Genomic DNA, 14,939 nt, shown 5'->3' with positions numbered 1-14,939 from the left:
AACTTCCTTGGGTTGAATCAAAATGTTGATGTTGGCAAAGGCGAATGAAGTGAGGTGGTATGGGCATGTTTTGAGAAGGGATGAAGACGATGTTTTGGGAAGAGCTCTGGAGTTTCAAGTGGTAGGTCGTAGAAAACAAGGAAGACCTAAGAAAACGTGAAAAAGGCAAGTTAAGGAGGAAAGCAGTAAGGTGGGCTTGACAAGAGAGGACGCGTTAGACCTATCGATGTGGAGGCAGAGTGTGAAGGCGATTGGGGCACTTGGAGGTGAATCCGGCCACCCTCGGTAACTGGAAAATCACCGAATTAAAACTGCACTACTACTCCTACATTGTTAAAAAAATAAGATTCTTAACTGCATAGTTAGATGCGTATCCATTGCGCATTGTATTATTATTATTCTTTACGAAATATATTACTTTGGTACAGCAAATTATTGACATGCATTTGATGCTGATAAAGCCAGAACACACGCACCACATTGATTGACAGAAAAACGTCTTTTCGTCCAACCTCAACTGTTTATTGTTCAAATTGATAGCAAAGACCGTCGGTGGAGTTGAAGAGTCCACACCTACAGCAGATTACATTGTGCTCTTGACTGACGGGCGTTCCACAGAAGGTACCACAAATAGTGGAGAAATTGAACGAAGCGTGTTTGAGATGAACAGGTAGGAGACGATATTAAATTATACAGTACGGTATGTAAGAAATAAAACCACTGACATCGCGGGTATTATCATTTATGTTTAATTGTTGCTAAATTCATAGTTTTGAAGTATTGAAAAATTGCTGCGTCATATTGTTTCAAACATTTTTTGCTGATTTGGTCGCTCATATTTTCTACTTTTTTTCTCATGTAAGCACTATCGGCCAGCTATGTGGTTGAGTGGTTATTGTTTTCACCTCCACTACTGGTAAGTCTGGATTCGATTCTAGGTCGGTTTATACTAATGAGTAATGACTACAAAAAGGCACTGATTTTGTTCTTTCTTGTGTGACGTCGTTTTAACATCGCAACAAAAATGACACAAATTGAAAAGGTGCAGTCACAAAAACATCTATAGAGTTGTACAATGTACAGCGACACCTGAAAAAAATGCAAATATTGGATAAAAACACCATTTGAAATTATGCAACTATCCATCAGTACGAGTACACGTATTGGTAATTTGTAGGTCGCTGCAGCATATAGAGTGTTACATGCACGAGATTTTGTGAACGTTCTTCTAGAAACATTTCTGATAGAAACTACAGTAAATCAAAGTGAACGTTTCGCCGTCGGCAGCGTGGCCTAGTGGTTTGAAGGTTAGGGCTAGAGAGATAGTCATTTCGATGACGTGGGTTTGATTCCCATCCCTGTCATAACTCTTTTGTTTTACCAAATAAAGTTCAAAGCAAGAATCAACCCTCTGGCTGTACTGGAAGGGTCACAATGACTGCAGTCAGCTGGTTCATTGGGAAAATTGTCCTATTTTTAAAGTGTCTAACGGTCAAACCACTTCATCTCTTGCAGCGATCGACAGACTACAAATACGCTAACCGTACAGTATGACCGACCCCATATTGATGTAGAATCGTGTTAGATGGTAAATGTTGAAGAAACCTGTCCGCTGGCCAAGTTAACCACTAATCCATGACTTTATTTCGAAAGCTTACGAAACCAAGCACCATCATGATATCATCATGCAAAAGAAAACAAAAACTGCAAACAGTTTTGGTTTTTATTCGTGGTCAAGCATGTGGTACACTAATTTACATTGCAACAAAATCCAACATGATAGAGAATAGTTTACGAAATAAAACGGATAAACCCACCATACGAAATGATTTACGTAATTTGTTTGAAAAAAGATAATATGCTTAACATGTTATATATATCTAGAGCTTGAAGGGTATAAGTTGTGTTGTGAATTGCCCTAAAACTTGCCTGAGTTCCTTTGTATTCGTTGATTGACACGTTTGTTTCGCTCGCTCTGTAGGCTACTGTGCCTGTGTTCCTTGTGCGTTGACTAATCAGTTCGTTACAAACCCGATCAGTTTTACAATTGTTTAGTTCCCAGTCAGATGCCTAATCCTATTCTCAGTTATGTGCTTTATTTTTAGTAAGTCTTCGTGTTTTTAGATGCTTCACTTCTAAGTTAATTAAAGTAAAGTTTCATCACAAGTTGTATTCCCGAGAACCTGGTATCTTTCAAGCATCAATCAAATCACCATGTGTTGTTCTTTATCCGTTTTGTTGCTTAGTATATTTTACAGTTATCTTATCTTGGTACAATGTAAGTCATTTCTTAAATATTTGACAAGGGCTATTTGTCTAGCCAAAAACGTTTATATTTTTTGTATTGTGATGAGTCATTTTGTACCAAGCAGCTTGACTTGACTTGGTTTCATTTGCATATAATTCAACAAAGTAATCTTTACTCCAAAATTGTTCCATTACATACATTTTGTATTTTATCGCCTGTTTAAGATAAATATATTGCCGACAAATACATTACTTGATTATATGTCACAGGTAATATTGTTTTTGTTCAGTGAAAGGTTTGGCATCCATGCAATAGGGTTTGGCACATTGGTTGATTTCGATTTGCTTTCCACCATCGCTGCTCAAAACTCAGGAACCTCCATCCAGATCTTCATCGACATTGATACACATATTCAGGTGTGATATTTGTGCGAGACACGGAAATTCTTCCTGTTTTATCTTTGTAGTTAGCAAAAATCACTGCAGCCAGAAAAACCTTTTCATCTTCACATCGTTTCAATGCGACATGACAACGAAACGATATAAAATTGGCAACTTTGTTGACAAGAGCATAGCTACCTTTTTTTTCACTATATTGATGTTTTGCTACATTGAATCAATGTAAAAAACGAAATTATCGTCACAAATTCTCCGCCTTGTTTGCTGCCAAGTCCCGCCTGTTCTCTTTATTAGTCTCATGACCAGGGCCGTTGACAGGATTTTTCGAGCCCGGTACCAATTTATTTTATCGACAATGTTAAGAATAATAAAGGTTGTATGCAAACTTTTATTGATGTGCTGTTAAAATGAGGATGACACATGCCGTTCAAATTAGAAAATTAAGAGGAATATCATTTATATATGTATCATTATATTCTCAAAGATTTGTTGTATCCACGAATCTCCCCAACTGCGCCATTGCGCATTAGGGATTTCTCCGTAAACCGCGAAATCCTTGCTCTCAATCAGGATCTTCGTCGGTATGTTTAAAGTTGTTGGAGTTTTCGGCTGAAATTAATTCTTTGTAAAGTAGACGCAAGTACCTAGAAGTGATTACTACTAAAAAATATGTCGTATATTCAAAATTAAAGAGTGGGTGAAGAAAAATATTTTGTGTTTTTGAAAAAAAATTTGTAGTTAGGGAAATCACTATACCCGGAAGGGGGCCCGGTACTTTACCATCTGACGGTTGAAGTGGTTCTTAACCTCTGATGGCAATTCCTTTAGATCTGATTATATTAAAATCTTGATAATGTGTGAAGTCGTGCGGAATCTTTTAAATCCGGGCTCCCTATATATTCCGGGCCCGGGTCCAAAAGTACCACCAAGACCCCCCTATCAACGCCCCTGCTCATGAAAAATGACTAACGTTTTGAATTTCATACCCATTGAACGCCACCATATTGCTATCTGCAATAATATTTGAAACATCAACGCCGAAACGAAATAACTGCTCAGTTCACTTTTAAATTGAGACAATAGTTGAGATGACGTATAGCCTACGTTGAGCATGTGTTACTGATGTGAACCACTCACTAAAACGTTGGCTTGGCAAGAAAAGCTTTACTGCATTGCAAGATGCTTTGTCGCAAAACAAGTCGAATTGTCTGCTTTTGTATTTGGGTCTAACTTTGCTATTAATAACAAAAGTGTTGATCTGCTTTAACGATTTGCACTTAGTAATGGTAGAATTGTTTACCGACTTTCACTTATGGATTATGTATACCTTTTTAGATGGTGAACTTTTTTAATGCTATCGCGCGACCATTGTTTCATGACGTCAGTGTAGAGTACCCCCCAGACAAAGTAGTAGAAACATCGAACGTGAATTTTCCCTCCTATTACAAAGGAGAGGAACTGACAATCGCCGGTCGCCTTTCATCTCTCGAAGTTACTGGTGAGCCGCTCCAGGTCGCCATCAGAGGTAAGTTTATACTTTTGTATCATCGCATGTCGAACATCAGACACATTTCAAAAACTGTTTGCTTGTGAAAAGGATCCTATTTTATTATCTTGTTTAGTTAAAATTGTGAAAAATAACAATATTTTGTTAAAACTAACTTCTATTAGATTGCTATTTCTTTCCGATTCTGTGAAGAAAGAACCCGTAGATAGTAATCCAAAAACAACCTGCCACAAACTTTCTAATGCTTTTATAATGAATTTGTTATTCTACCTTGATGGAATTTGTAAACAAAAGTGTTGAGCATACAGTTGATGCAGGAGAAAGCCGTGTTCTTCATTTCTGCAGCAACCTTGTTAAAAATGTGATAATATCATTTTCATCTCTTCAGGAAATTCCAGGAATCAAGAGACAATCCTTCCCAACCAATTAATCCCCAGAAATATTGAACAGCTCTGCCAAGCAGAAACTTTTCAGGTAATAACCAAAGATGTGGATTCGGAGGAATTTTGGCGTGTCCAAAGTCGGAGTTGTTAAAAAAAACCTACTCAGACTCCTGCTTGACGCAAAACGATGAATAATGAAATTTTTGTTTGCAATCTTTTTCAAAATATTGTTTCTTTTTCTCCGTATTGCACTTTAAGTCTTTACCATGAAACATAAATGTTTGTTCTTGTCAGATTTTGTGAAATTTCCCGTTACAATTTATAAAAAAGCCTGGCAACTCTTAAAAATTTGACATCACTGAAGACTAAAAACATATAGACGATAACACTCAGTATTTTAAATTAAATAATAAAATAAATAATAAATGTCGAACAGCAAAACAAAGTAGGGAGTTGAACTATCGGAAACTATCGAACAATTAGAAGAACTTTCACTTTTCCAAGTTTGCAAGTTTGCACGGATAGGAAGCACCACCAATAACGCGATGAGCCCTATTAATTTTATTTTCTGTTCTTACAGAGTAATGAGCTAATCTCTCGCCCTTCCATAGATCATTATAATGCAAGTTTAAAGTTTTTGGATGTCATCATAAGTTTTATGACCTCACCATTTACTATATCTCTGACGTCGTGGTAAAAAAAATCTGAGATTTTTTCCTGTCAAACTAGACCCATTGAGAAATTTCAAAAGATGTGTGTAGGTTGTCTGCAATAAGCAAAATACTAGTGGCGCCAAGTGCTGCTTTTTAATCTTCTAAATTACCCAACACTTCTCAAAATGATGCCAAACATCCAAAAGTTGATTTTGACTTGTGAGCTATCAAAAAGGCATTGGATGAAAGTGTTTTCAATTGAAATAAAGAGTTCCATCGTCAGAATCATGGCTTGACAGGTCAAAAATGAGTGATTTTGGGAAAAAATGGAAATATTTAGGTTTCTTGAGGCAGGGCATCCCATCATTCGCGAGTAAAATGGTTGGTCGCCATTTACGAATTTCTCATTGCCAACATCATAGGAAACAATGCGAGAAGCTAGAAAATTTAAACAATTTTGAATTTTGAACAGGTTTATGAATCATAGACGATGAAAGGTTTAACTAGGAAATATCTGCTAATATATTGTTGTAGGTAAACTTTAATTCTAAAGTTTATTATTCTTCACGATCAAAATTACACAAAAAGTGATCTTAGATCAAGATCACCAAAATAAAAGTGATCTTCAAGATCAAGATCTTACCCATCTTTGGTTAGAGAGCATAGAGCGTAATGGAAATCACTGTGATGTGTATGAAAAATGCGATGTGTAGGAACTACCACTTGAGATTACAATTATTGGCTTGTTCATCATCACCATCGTTGTCAACAGGCTCTCTTGTCATCCAAACTATTGAACTTGTTATTTCGACAAACATTTTTTGATAATTTTCTCACTTTATTCGCAAGCAAACAATTTCATTTGCCAAAGATCCAATGCAAGTATTAGCTGAATCACAATGAAAAAAGTGCTTGATTAGCTCAAATAAAGTTAAATGTGCAAACGAATAGCAGTTATCGGATTTCTTCAACTTAACTTTATATAGCCTACTTTTACAACTATTACAGTAAAATTTACAACTTCTTTCCACAATTAATCAACCCGAATGCTCAATCTTTTAATTGCCAAGTATAGTTAGTTCATAATTACTATACCTGATTGTCATTAAAAGATAGAGCATTGCCGTTGACTAATTGTGGAAACAAGTTGAAAATTGTACAGTGACAATTCTAAAAGTATAGCCTTCTCCAGCTCCGTGACTTCATACCCAACGCCGATCCCCGTCCACCAGGGATGTCCCTCGCAAGGCTTGCGTGGGTCAGGCTTAACCGCCTGCGAACTGGCGTCGGCCGCTTTCGTTCGGACATGCACAAATGGGGCCTGGCTCCTTCATCAGAATGCGAGTGTGGTGCCACGGAACAGACCGCAGACCATGTCATCCACCACTGCCTAACCCACCGGCCTCCACACGGTGCGCATGGTCTGAGAATCCTGGACAACGAGACTGCCGAGTGGCTGAAGATTTCCTGCCCTCCAATCTAGCCTGGAAAGATCGCTCATACGCCATCATCATCATCATCATCATCAATGATTTCATCACGAATTACTGTCACGAATCACGAATTACTGTCACGAATCACGAATTACTGTATGTTATGTAAAAAAATTTAAAGAGCAAAATGGTTCACCTAGTCAAAAAGAAAGAGTCCAAAATGAAAACACTAAACTCCTGTTTAGCAAACGTTTTAAAAACTGGAGTTTAATGTTCAATGCCATTGAAGATGCAACACTGTTGCTTTTGAAAATGGAGCAACTGATAGCACTGAAGATAAAAACAAATCCGTTTTTTAAACTTTTTTCTGAACTTAAGTGACACTTTTGTAATTGTACATAATCGTTAACTTTGTTTGTGCTTTCAGGCTGCTGACTTCGTGGAGCGCTTGCAAATTTTCCTGCAACTCCGAAATACACTCAGTCAAATAATGGCAACGACAAATACAACTGAGAAAATGTTGTTACGCGAAAAAGCGCTGAATCAATCACTTGAGTAAGAAAAAATTAAACTATTATGTAGTAGGTCTAGAGTTTCACATGACACCGCAACGCATCGTCTTGCATGCAGTGTAGCACCTTCTTGCATACAGTGAGAGTAGTTAAGCATAGTTAGTAGCAGTGATGTACGCGCATACAAAACATATTCACACCGTCAGCGTAAACGCAAACGTTCGAAAAACCATACGCCGTATGCGTCAACGTAACTTGTAAAAAAAGTTGGCGGCGTCAGCGTTAGCGCATACACTAGCGTAAACTCATTTTGTTTGCTAGATGCCAAACATTCACACGGTATAAACCACTCGAAACAAACAAGTTTTATTTTGAATTTCCACGAAGAAACACAAGCATCTGAAAGTGTTCATCTGACATCTTGCTGGGTTTTGGTTTCAATATGTCTTTGCCCATTGAAAACATTCTTTCAACTGCAGCGCTGGAAGGTATCGGCGTGTTGTAGCAAAAAAAACATTTCGCACTTTGATTAAAAAAAATGCAAACAACAACTAAGACATTAAAAAGTATGCGTTGACGCTATACGCTAAAAAAATGCGAAAACTTTACGGCGTAGCCTCAAGCGACAACTATCCAAAAAATGTGGCCGTAAGCGTTAGCGTAAACAAAAAGTCTACGCCGCAAGTCTACGGCGTAGAATTTGCGGCATATACGTACATTAGGGTGGATCGTTTTTCAACTTTTTTTCTGAATCGCTTATTAATAGTGCGGAAAAGTTGTGCACTGACATTGTAAGCGCAACACAAAAAAATAATTTCAAAAATTTTAATATCTTGGGGTGCCCCAAAGAAGTGGGAATTTTAGAAAAGGTGGAAAATTTCCAAAAATTTTATTTTTTGTTTTAAATTTTAATCGCGAATTAAGAGCGCGGAAAAGTTGTGCACTGACATTGTAAGCACAACGCAAAAATAAATTTAAAAAAAAATAATATCTTGGGGTGCCCCAACAAAGTTTAAAATTTAAAAAAGAATTGCAAATTTTTAAAAATTCCATTTTTACACATTTGTAACTGCACTGCCTCCCGCGAATCATTGTAAATCACGCAGAAAATCAATATTTACAAGTAGAATTATGGTACAAGTACATGTAAGATACGCAAACCTTTTAAGAACATAATCTAAAATCTTGTTTTGTATTGAGACGGGGCATGTCTTTGCTGGACTGTAGCCGACCTTTGATGAATCCAACGCGGTTAGCGGCACCACATACTGCAACAGAGGCCTCCGTGACAACCTTGACACCTCGCTCGACTGCTTGCGTGTCGCAGGGGAAATTGAGAGAATGTTGGCTTGTGTTGATGTTTTTGAACGACCACAGTTCTCTGTTGTCATTTCAATAGTTATTGGAGGTTCGGTTTTGTCGTTATCGGTTTGCCAGCATATCATATCAACAAAACTGACAGCATTAAAATTGAATTTTGGCTATTTGAAGCGCTGGATTTCAGTGTAAATGGGAGTTTCTCGTGCAAGCAGTATACGGCGTATTCCCAGCTCACGCCCCTGTGATTCTTTGTCAAACAGCATTGATAAAAGTATGTTTTCGCTGTGGCCAAAAAAAACATTTCTTTGAATAACATGGTCGACAATGGCCTTTAGTTTATCCGACAGGTAGTAAGATTTGCTGATGGTTTGCCATAGATGAAAAGCACCGCTGATACAGAGTAGATTGCACTTTATTTCGAACCACATAGGAGCATATACCTTCATGACAAAGGTAGCCAGCGTTTTTAAATTATCAGAGGGTTCTGTGGTCCCTATATACAACCGCAGAATGCGATTCCCCGCAGTTAGCCAGGGTGAGTGATTAAGCTTACCTGGATTTCTTGTGGCGAGTGAACTGGGGATTTCTCCTGTACAAACGCAATGACAAATGTCCCGGAGATATCTTTGGTCTGTGCTTAAATCGGTCACACCCATATGAGGAAAATTACTTGGTATTGAATCAAATCGTCGGATAGGCATTTTATCACATGAAAGTAAAGCCTTTCCAATCTGTCCGGAATACCTACGAGGACCAGTTGTACTACCATCCAAAAACTCAAAAAGATGCCGCAGGGGTAATTCGTTTGCGTGGAGCTGACATACCAACCATTGCAGCGGTTTTCGAAACTCTAATTCCAACAGTCGGATAACACCGCCTGCATGACCCGTATTTACCACAGTACCATCACACCCCACGGCTGTTACTAAGCTGGTGTCTGTTTCTCTATCATGAACTGCTGATATTATGGAGTCGACAATGCTTCTGGCTGTTTCCGCGGTTGGACTTACCTGGCCAAAATACTGAAATCCAGGTTCGGCGATAATAATACACACATGCTCTTCAACAACAGATCATCTTCTATGAGACACCCCATGATCGTCTACTTCAATCTTTAGTGTCTTGTATTTTCTGCCATTAAAATACGGCTCGGGTTCCAAATAGCGACTGTCAGAACAGCGACTGTCAATAGAGCGACCACACGACAGCGATTCATTTAAAACAGCGACTGCCACAACAGCGACCTCACTTCTTTTATTAAATCCAAGGCTTACGCGCACACGCACTCTTTCACCCCCTCCACACATACCTTCCATCCCCCACACCTCTCTACACACGTATGCACGCACAAATAGGCAAACACTGCGTAGTGAAAGATTGAAACCAAAAGGGACTTTAAAACAACATTTTATTTGGACTATCCATAGAAGTCACATGATTTAAAAAGAAATAGGCTAGTCAAGCCAAACAACAGAAAGTCGTCAAGCCTTGCAATAAAATTCAGGGTCTAGAAAAAGATTGAAACCAAAAGGGACTTTAAAACAACCAAAAGTCTTGCAATAAAAATCAAGCCACGTTTATTTCTAAATTGTGAGCAAGGGCTCGAAGGAACTGCCGCAGATCATACTGGCCTCGATTTTGCTGTACAACAGTGATTCGTGTGTTCATTGTCACGTATCTTTTCATTCGCTGAGTCAGGTCTCTGCCTTGTAGTAGCTGGGTTCGGTTTGGTTCGGTTTAAAGTGTTAAGTCGCTATCATAACAGTCGCTGTTTTAATGCAGTCGGCATTTATACAATCGCTGTTTGGAATGTCGCTCACTTCATTACGTCGCTATTATGAAGTCGCCATTATGACAGTCGCTGTTTTGACAGTCGCTATCCGGCCTGGATGCCTAAAATACAAACCGTGTAAAACGTCCGACCTGGACTTTTGCAATTCTTCTCGATTTCTACTTCTTGATATCCGAACTTTGTTTCTATCAATAATACCAGTTTTATCAGCACTAACCATTACCATACCTACGTCGTGCAATGCAGCAGACGCTGCAGCGGCCGCTGCTCGATCAGAGATGGCATAGCGATCCCACATAAGTGCCATCGAACGCATCGCCACAGGTCTGGTGGTCTAGTATGGTGGGACGAAATTAGAGTCATAGTCGTCGTCATGAGATCGATTTGCGATCGGTGTAGCTGCGTGAGAGAGATACAGCTTGAAACCTGCAGTAAGTCAAGTGTGTACTGTGTTGCCTACACATAACACACAAAAGGCCCGCACTAAGGGGAAGGAAGCAAACGTTGGTGAATGTCCATATTATTAAACAGGATACAGACAACCATGACAAAAGCAATGCAAAGTAAATATTGATTTTCGGAAATTTTCTCAAGCGGTTAAAAACTAAAAACAAAAAATAAAATTTTTGGAAATTTTCCACTTTTTCTAATATTTCAACTTCTTTGGGACACCCCAAGATATTAAAATTTTTGAAATTTGTTTTTATGTTGTGCTTACAATGTCAGTGCACAACTTTTCCGCACTATTGATAAGCAATTAAGAAAAAAAGTTGAAAAACGATCCACCCTAACGTACATCTCTGGTCAGTAGGTTATGTTTGTTTGCATACTTTTAAATATCGGCTGATAAACATAGGTTATTATAATTATGCTTAACGTTTTTAAATAGGCTTATTTGTTGTATCTTAAATTTTGAGACCCTATAGTCTTCAGCCTTTCTAGTCTAATGGTAAATCCGGCACTGTGACTAGTGCTGTTTGATAGAAACCTTTCGTAATCTCTGTTGTATTTTCAGAAACATAAAAGAAATGGAATAACCTTAGGCCGGTCTTTCAGACCACTTGGCATGCAACAACTCAGCAAGTACATTTTAGCTACTGCCCAAGTCAGCAAATAAAATGTTTACGTATCATCGGACTTTCTTGGTCATCGTTTGCTAAACTGAATTTGCTGTCTTGTGACATGCCAAGTTTCATCATTTACCAACTTCAGCCACTTGCTGAACTTTTGCTAGCTCAACTGTCGCTTGCTCAATTCACAACTGCTCACTCGTTTAAGCCATCATGTAGACCAGGGCTACTCAACTGGCGGAACGCGGTCCGAATCCGGACCTTTTGGGTGCTGATGGTGGACCTTGAGCTGCTGGAAGAATAGCCTCATTGCCACGTTGCAAGGCTTCTTTAAACAGATTTTTACTGGGAAGAAGCAATTTTTACTGTGATTTTTCCAGTTGCTGGGGGGCTTCGACTTCCAGACTCACCAACACTTTCTTAGAAATCCAATTCGAGTTACATTTTACCTAAAAAAGTGGTTTGGTACAGATAGTTTAACTTTCGTGGTTGCGTGTGAAATAACTTATTCACCGGACCGCTAAAAATATTCAACTTGTCAAACTGGACCTTTGTTAAGATTAGTTGAGTAACCCTGATGTAGACGGACTGTCGTAATGCAGAACACAATCATATCAGCAAATCAATTAAAACTTACTGACCTCTTATAGTTACGCAACAAACTACAATAATGTAATGGTTTTATTTATTTATAACAGCTAAGATCTTTTAGCGAGAGGGCTTATTTTTAATTTTGTATCAGGTTTACCATGTTATCACATTATGACCTGGTTTACTCTCACTGCGTTACACAAGAAAGAATGCAATCGGTACCGTTTTTAAAGTCTTCGGTTTAACCCGACCTAGAATCGATCTCAGATCCACCAGCACTAGAGCCGAAGGCGAAACCACTCGGCCACTGAGCTGGTTAACTTAAGCTACAAGAGTAACGCAATACAGGTGAACAAAGAAACTCGGCATGAAATTGAGAAACGTGGTACAGAACGCTAATTTGTTGCAACGTGCAAGTACGATTGCAATCAATTTCAACGTCTGTGCCAGAAGCGCAGGAGGTCTTGTTGCAACGACGCTGATTTATGATGCAGTATCGAGAATTAACGTAAAGTAATGTCAACTACAACACTCTCTCTTACAGCACTAACGTGCTCTACACCCCAACGCCTGCAGCCTAAATCTAAGTGGCAATGCAGCGAGAAGAAGTGAAAAAAAAAGAAAGGAAAAAATTCTTGCTGTACAGTTATAAAAACTGAAATATAAAAAGCTCTTAACAGTTGAAGACAAACCAGCTCAGTGGCCGAGTGGTTTCGCCTTCGGCTCTGGTGCTGGTAGATCTGAGATCGATTCCAGGTCGGGTCAAACCGAAGACTTTAAAAACGGTACCGATTGTGTTCTATCCTGCATAGCGCAGTGAGAATGAGTCGGGTAATAATGTGATAACATCGTAAACCTGATATAAATTAAAACGTAATTTAACGAGGAAAGTAACCGCTCACACATTATTGGCCAATTTTTTAAAATATTGCGTGTTTTATTTTATTTTTTCTTGCCTTCAATCGCACTGCAGTATATAACCTGGTGAAATTTTATTTTGTATGTTATTCGCTCTGAGGATGCGCATTGTCATGGTGCGCGAAACGTCAGTGAAGCAATAAACCATCTTGTTTGTTGTTAATTTTACTTTCAATTTCATCAGATGAACGTAGCAACTAGTGCTAGAAACGATGTTATTATTAGTTGAAGACAAAGAAAAATTCGCTTTGAAGCTTTGGTATTAAAACAATGTTAAAAAGTTATGTAAAACCAGAAAGTTTGAGATTTTGATATTTTTTCTTATCTATTGATCTGAAAATATAACTTCTTTCACCAATAGTTTGCAAGGGTAGGCTGCAAGAATATCAAAATGAGCCGCCCTTGGCACGGAAAGCTTTAATGTGTTGGTGGTATGTGAGTGATCGATCCAGTACCGTTGTCATCTGGATTCCGTAATATCGTGTCACCACAATCTTCTCCAGGTTTAATCCGAGTCTTCACAGTTTTAGATTTTCTAAAATTATGTTATATTGGCTAAAATTCTTGTTATGTCATCGACTGGTATAGGGGTAGTGCAAGATTTTTATCATTATAGTCTGAGAATTATCACATGTATAAATTAAAAAGGATGAGTGAAAAACAGCTCCTTTAAAAAAACCTCATTTTGACTTCGCTAGGACGACTACATTGTCCATTGCTAATCTTAAAAAAGTCCCCTATCAAGGAAGCCACGTTTATTAAGGATTTTTTGTAGGAGCTTAAGCATTAAGCCAAGATGAACCAAACTCATTCATGCCGTGTTCTTTCAATATTGCCTTCGAAGTCGATGATTAGATTGACTGCCTCATGAGTGGTACAACATCCGTCTCAGAATCCGGCTTGTTGATCGGGCATTTGCAGGTCAACCGCTGGTATAAGTTTGGATAAAAAAGTTCCTTCCATGATCGTATATTAAATGCGTAGTAGCCTAATGATGTTATCCTGCAGCTTCTAGTGTCAGTAGATATCTTCGTCTTAAGCAAGGCAATTACAAAAGTTTTTCAAGGTCTAGAAAAAAGCTAACATGTTATATTACCAAAAACGTTTGCAACTTTTAGTTTATTTTGTATTTTATGTTAAATGCTTGTGCTTTCTTGCTTTCATCCACTGATGGTTCATCTAAAATGTTCATTTTTAGATTAAAAAACTTCCAAAGTTTAACCCTATCTGTAGCGACACGGGGTTTTATGAGGACGCCCCACTCTATTAGTGAAATATTTCACAGAAGGAAATATGCTAGGAATGTGAAATTTCTTGACTTTTAGTTTTTATTCTTTGCGAATCTTCTACACCTACACTGGCCATTTTTCTACCTTCCTGCCCTTCACAGTAAGCATTTTGTTTCAGGTGGCTAGACATTTTCGTGCGATAGTAGTTATATATATATTAATGCTAGTCCAATATAAATGGTAGTGCAATTACTTTGAAATGCAGAAACTTTCAAAAATGCCTTGTATCAATGCGCACAAGTATTTTGTTTGTTTAGTTTAGTTTTAACTCAAAAATTTCAATTTTGAAGTTATTTTCGGGAAATTAGAATAAAAACCGACTTTCTGACGTTTTTTCATCTCAAATACTTTATTTCAATAAATTTGTTGAGTAAAAATTTAATTTCTATACGCACAATACACATGGCTATTACCTTGTAAAATATTTTGGTTCCATAATTTTCATAGCTACCGTTATTAGCAAGTAATTAGCACCGGGCTAAGATAGCCCGGACGTGCTTTCCGCGTACGAAAACAGCTCGTACTATGATAGGGTTAAATTGTTCATAATAATACAGTACTAGGTTGTTGAAAAGATATTTTCCTCTGGTAATTTCAATCTTTTTCGTACTTTGAAAGTAACCTGTGTTGACACTTTCCCTTTCCATTTGTTATCGTCATTATTTTTATAAGCTGCCTTTCATTTTGTCTGGTACCAGACGCTTTACCTGTACTAGCGGTATGGATTCATTGGCCTAAGAAGTGGTAGGATTGGAAAACCACTGGAGTTCTGTCATATGAATTGCAAAGAAAATTAGAATCAGCAAATTTGAGAATCCTTTCAAT

General features: G+C 38.0%; 1 protein-coding gene across 1 annotated transcript in view; it reads left to right on the top strand.

Moving 5' to 3' along the window:
* The window catches only part of LOC145769236 (inter-alpha-trypsin inhibitor heavy chain H3-like), a 115,038-nt gene that overhangs the window by 88,337 nt on the left and 11,762 nt on the right, over window positions 1-14,939 (top strand). The window contains exons 20-24 of the mRNA XM_082580818.1: window positions 541-670; window positions 2,538-2,664; window positions 3,982-4,171; window positions 4,542-4,627; window positions 7,050-7,177. Of these exons, the coding sequence (XP_082436944.1) occupies window positions 541-670; window positions 2,538-2,664; window positions 3,982-4,171; window positions 4,542-4,627; window positions 7,050-7,177 (661 nt within the window). The remainder of the gene's footprint in view (window positions 1-540; window positions 671-2,537; window positions 2,665-3,981; window positions 4,172-4,541; window positions 4,628-7,049; window positions 7,178-14,939) is intronic.

This window comes from Aplidium turbinatum, chromosome 4 (genome assembly GCF_918807975.1).
Source record: "Aplidium turbinatum chromosome 4, kaAplTurb1.1, whole genome shotgun sequence".
Classification (NCBI taxonomy): domain Eukaryota; kingdom Metazoa; phylum Chordata; class Ascidiacea; order Aplousobranchia; family Polyclinidae; genus Aplidium; species Aplidium turbinatum.
Note: the sequence above shows the minus strand (reverse complement) of the source record. Positions and strands in the feature narration are given on the sequence as shown.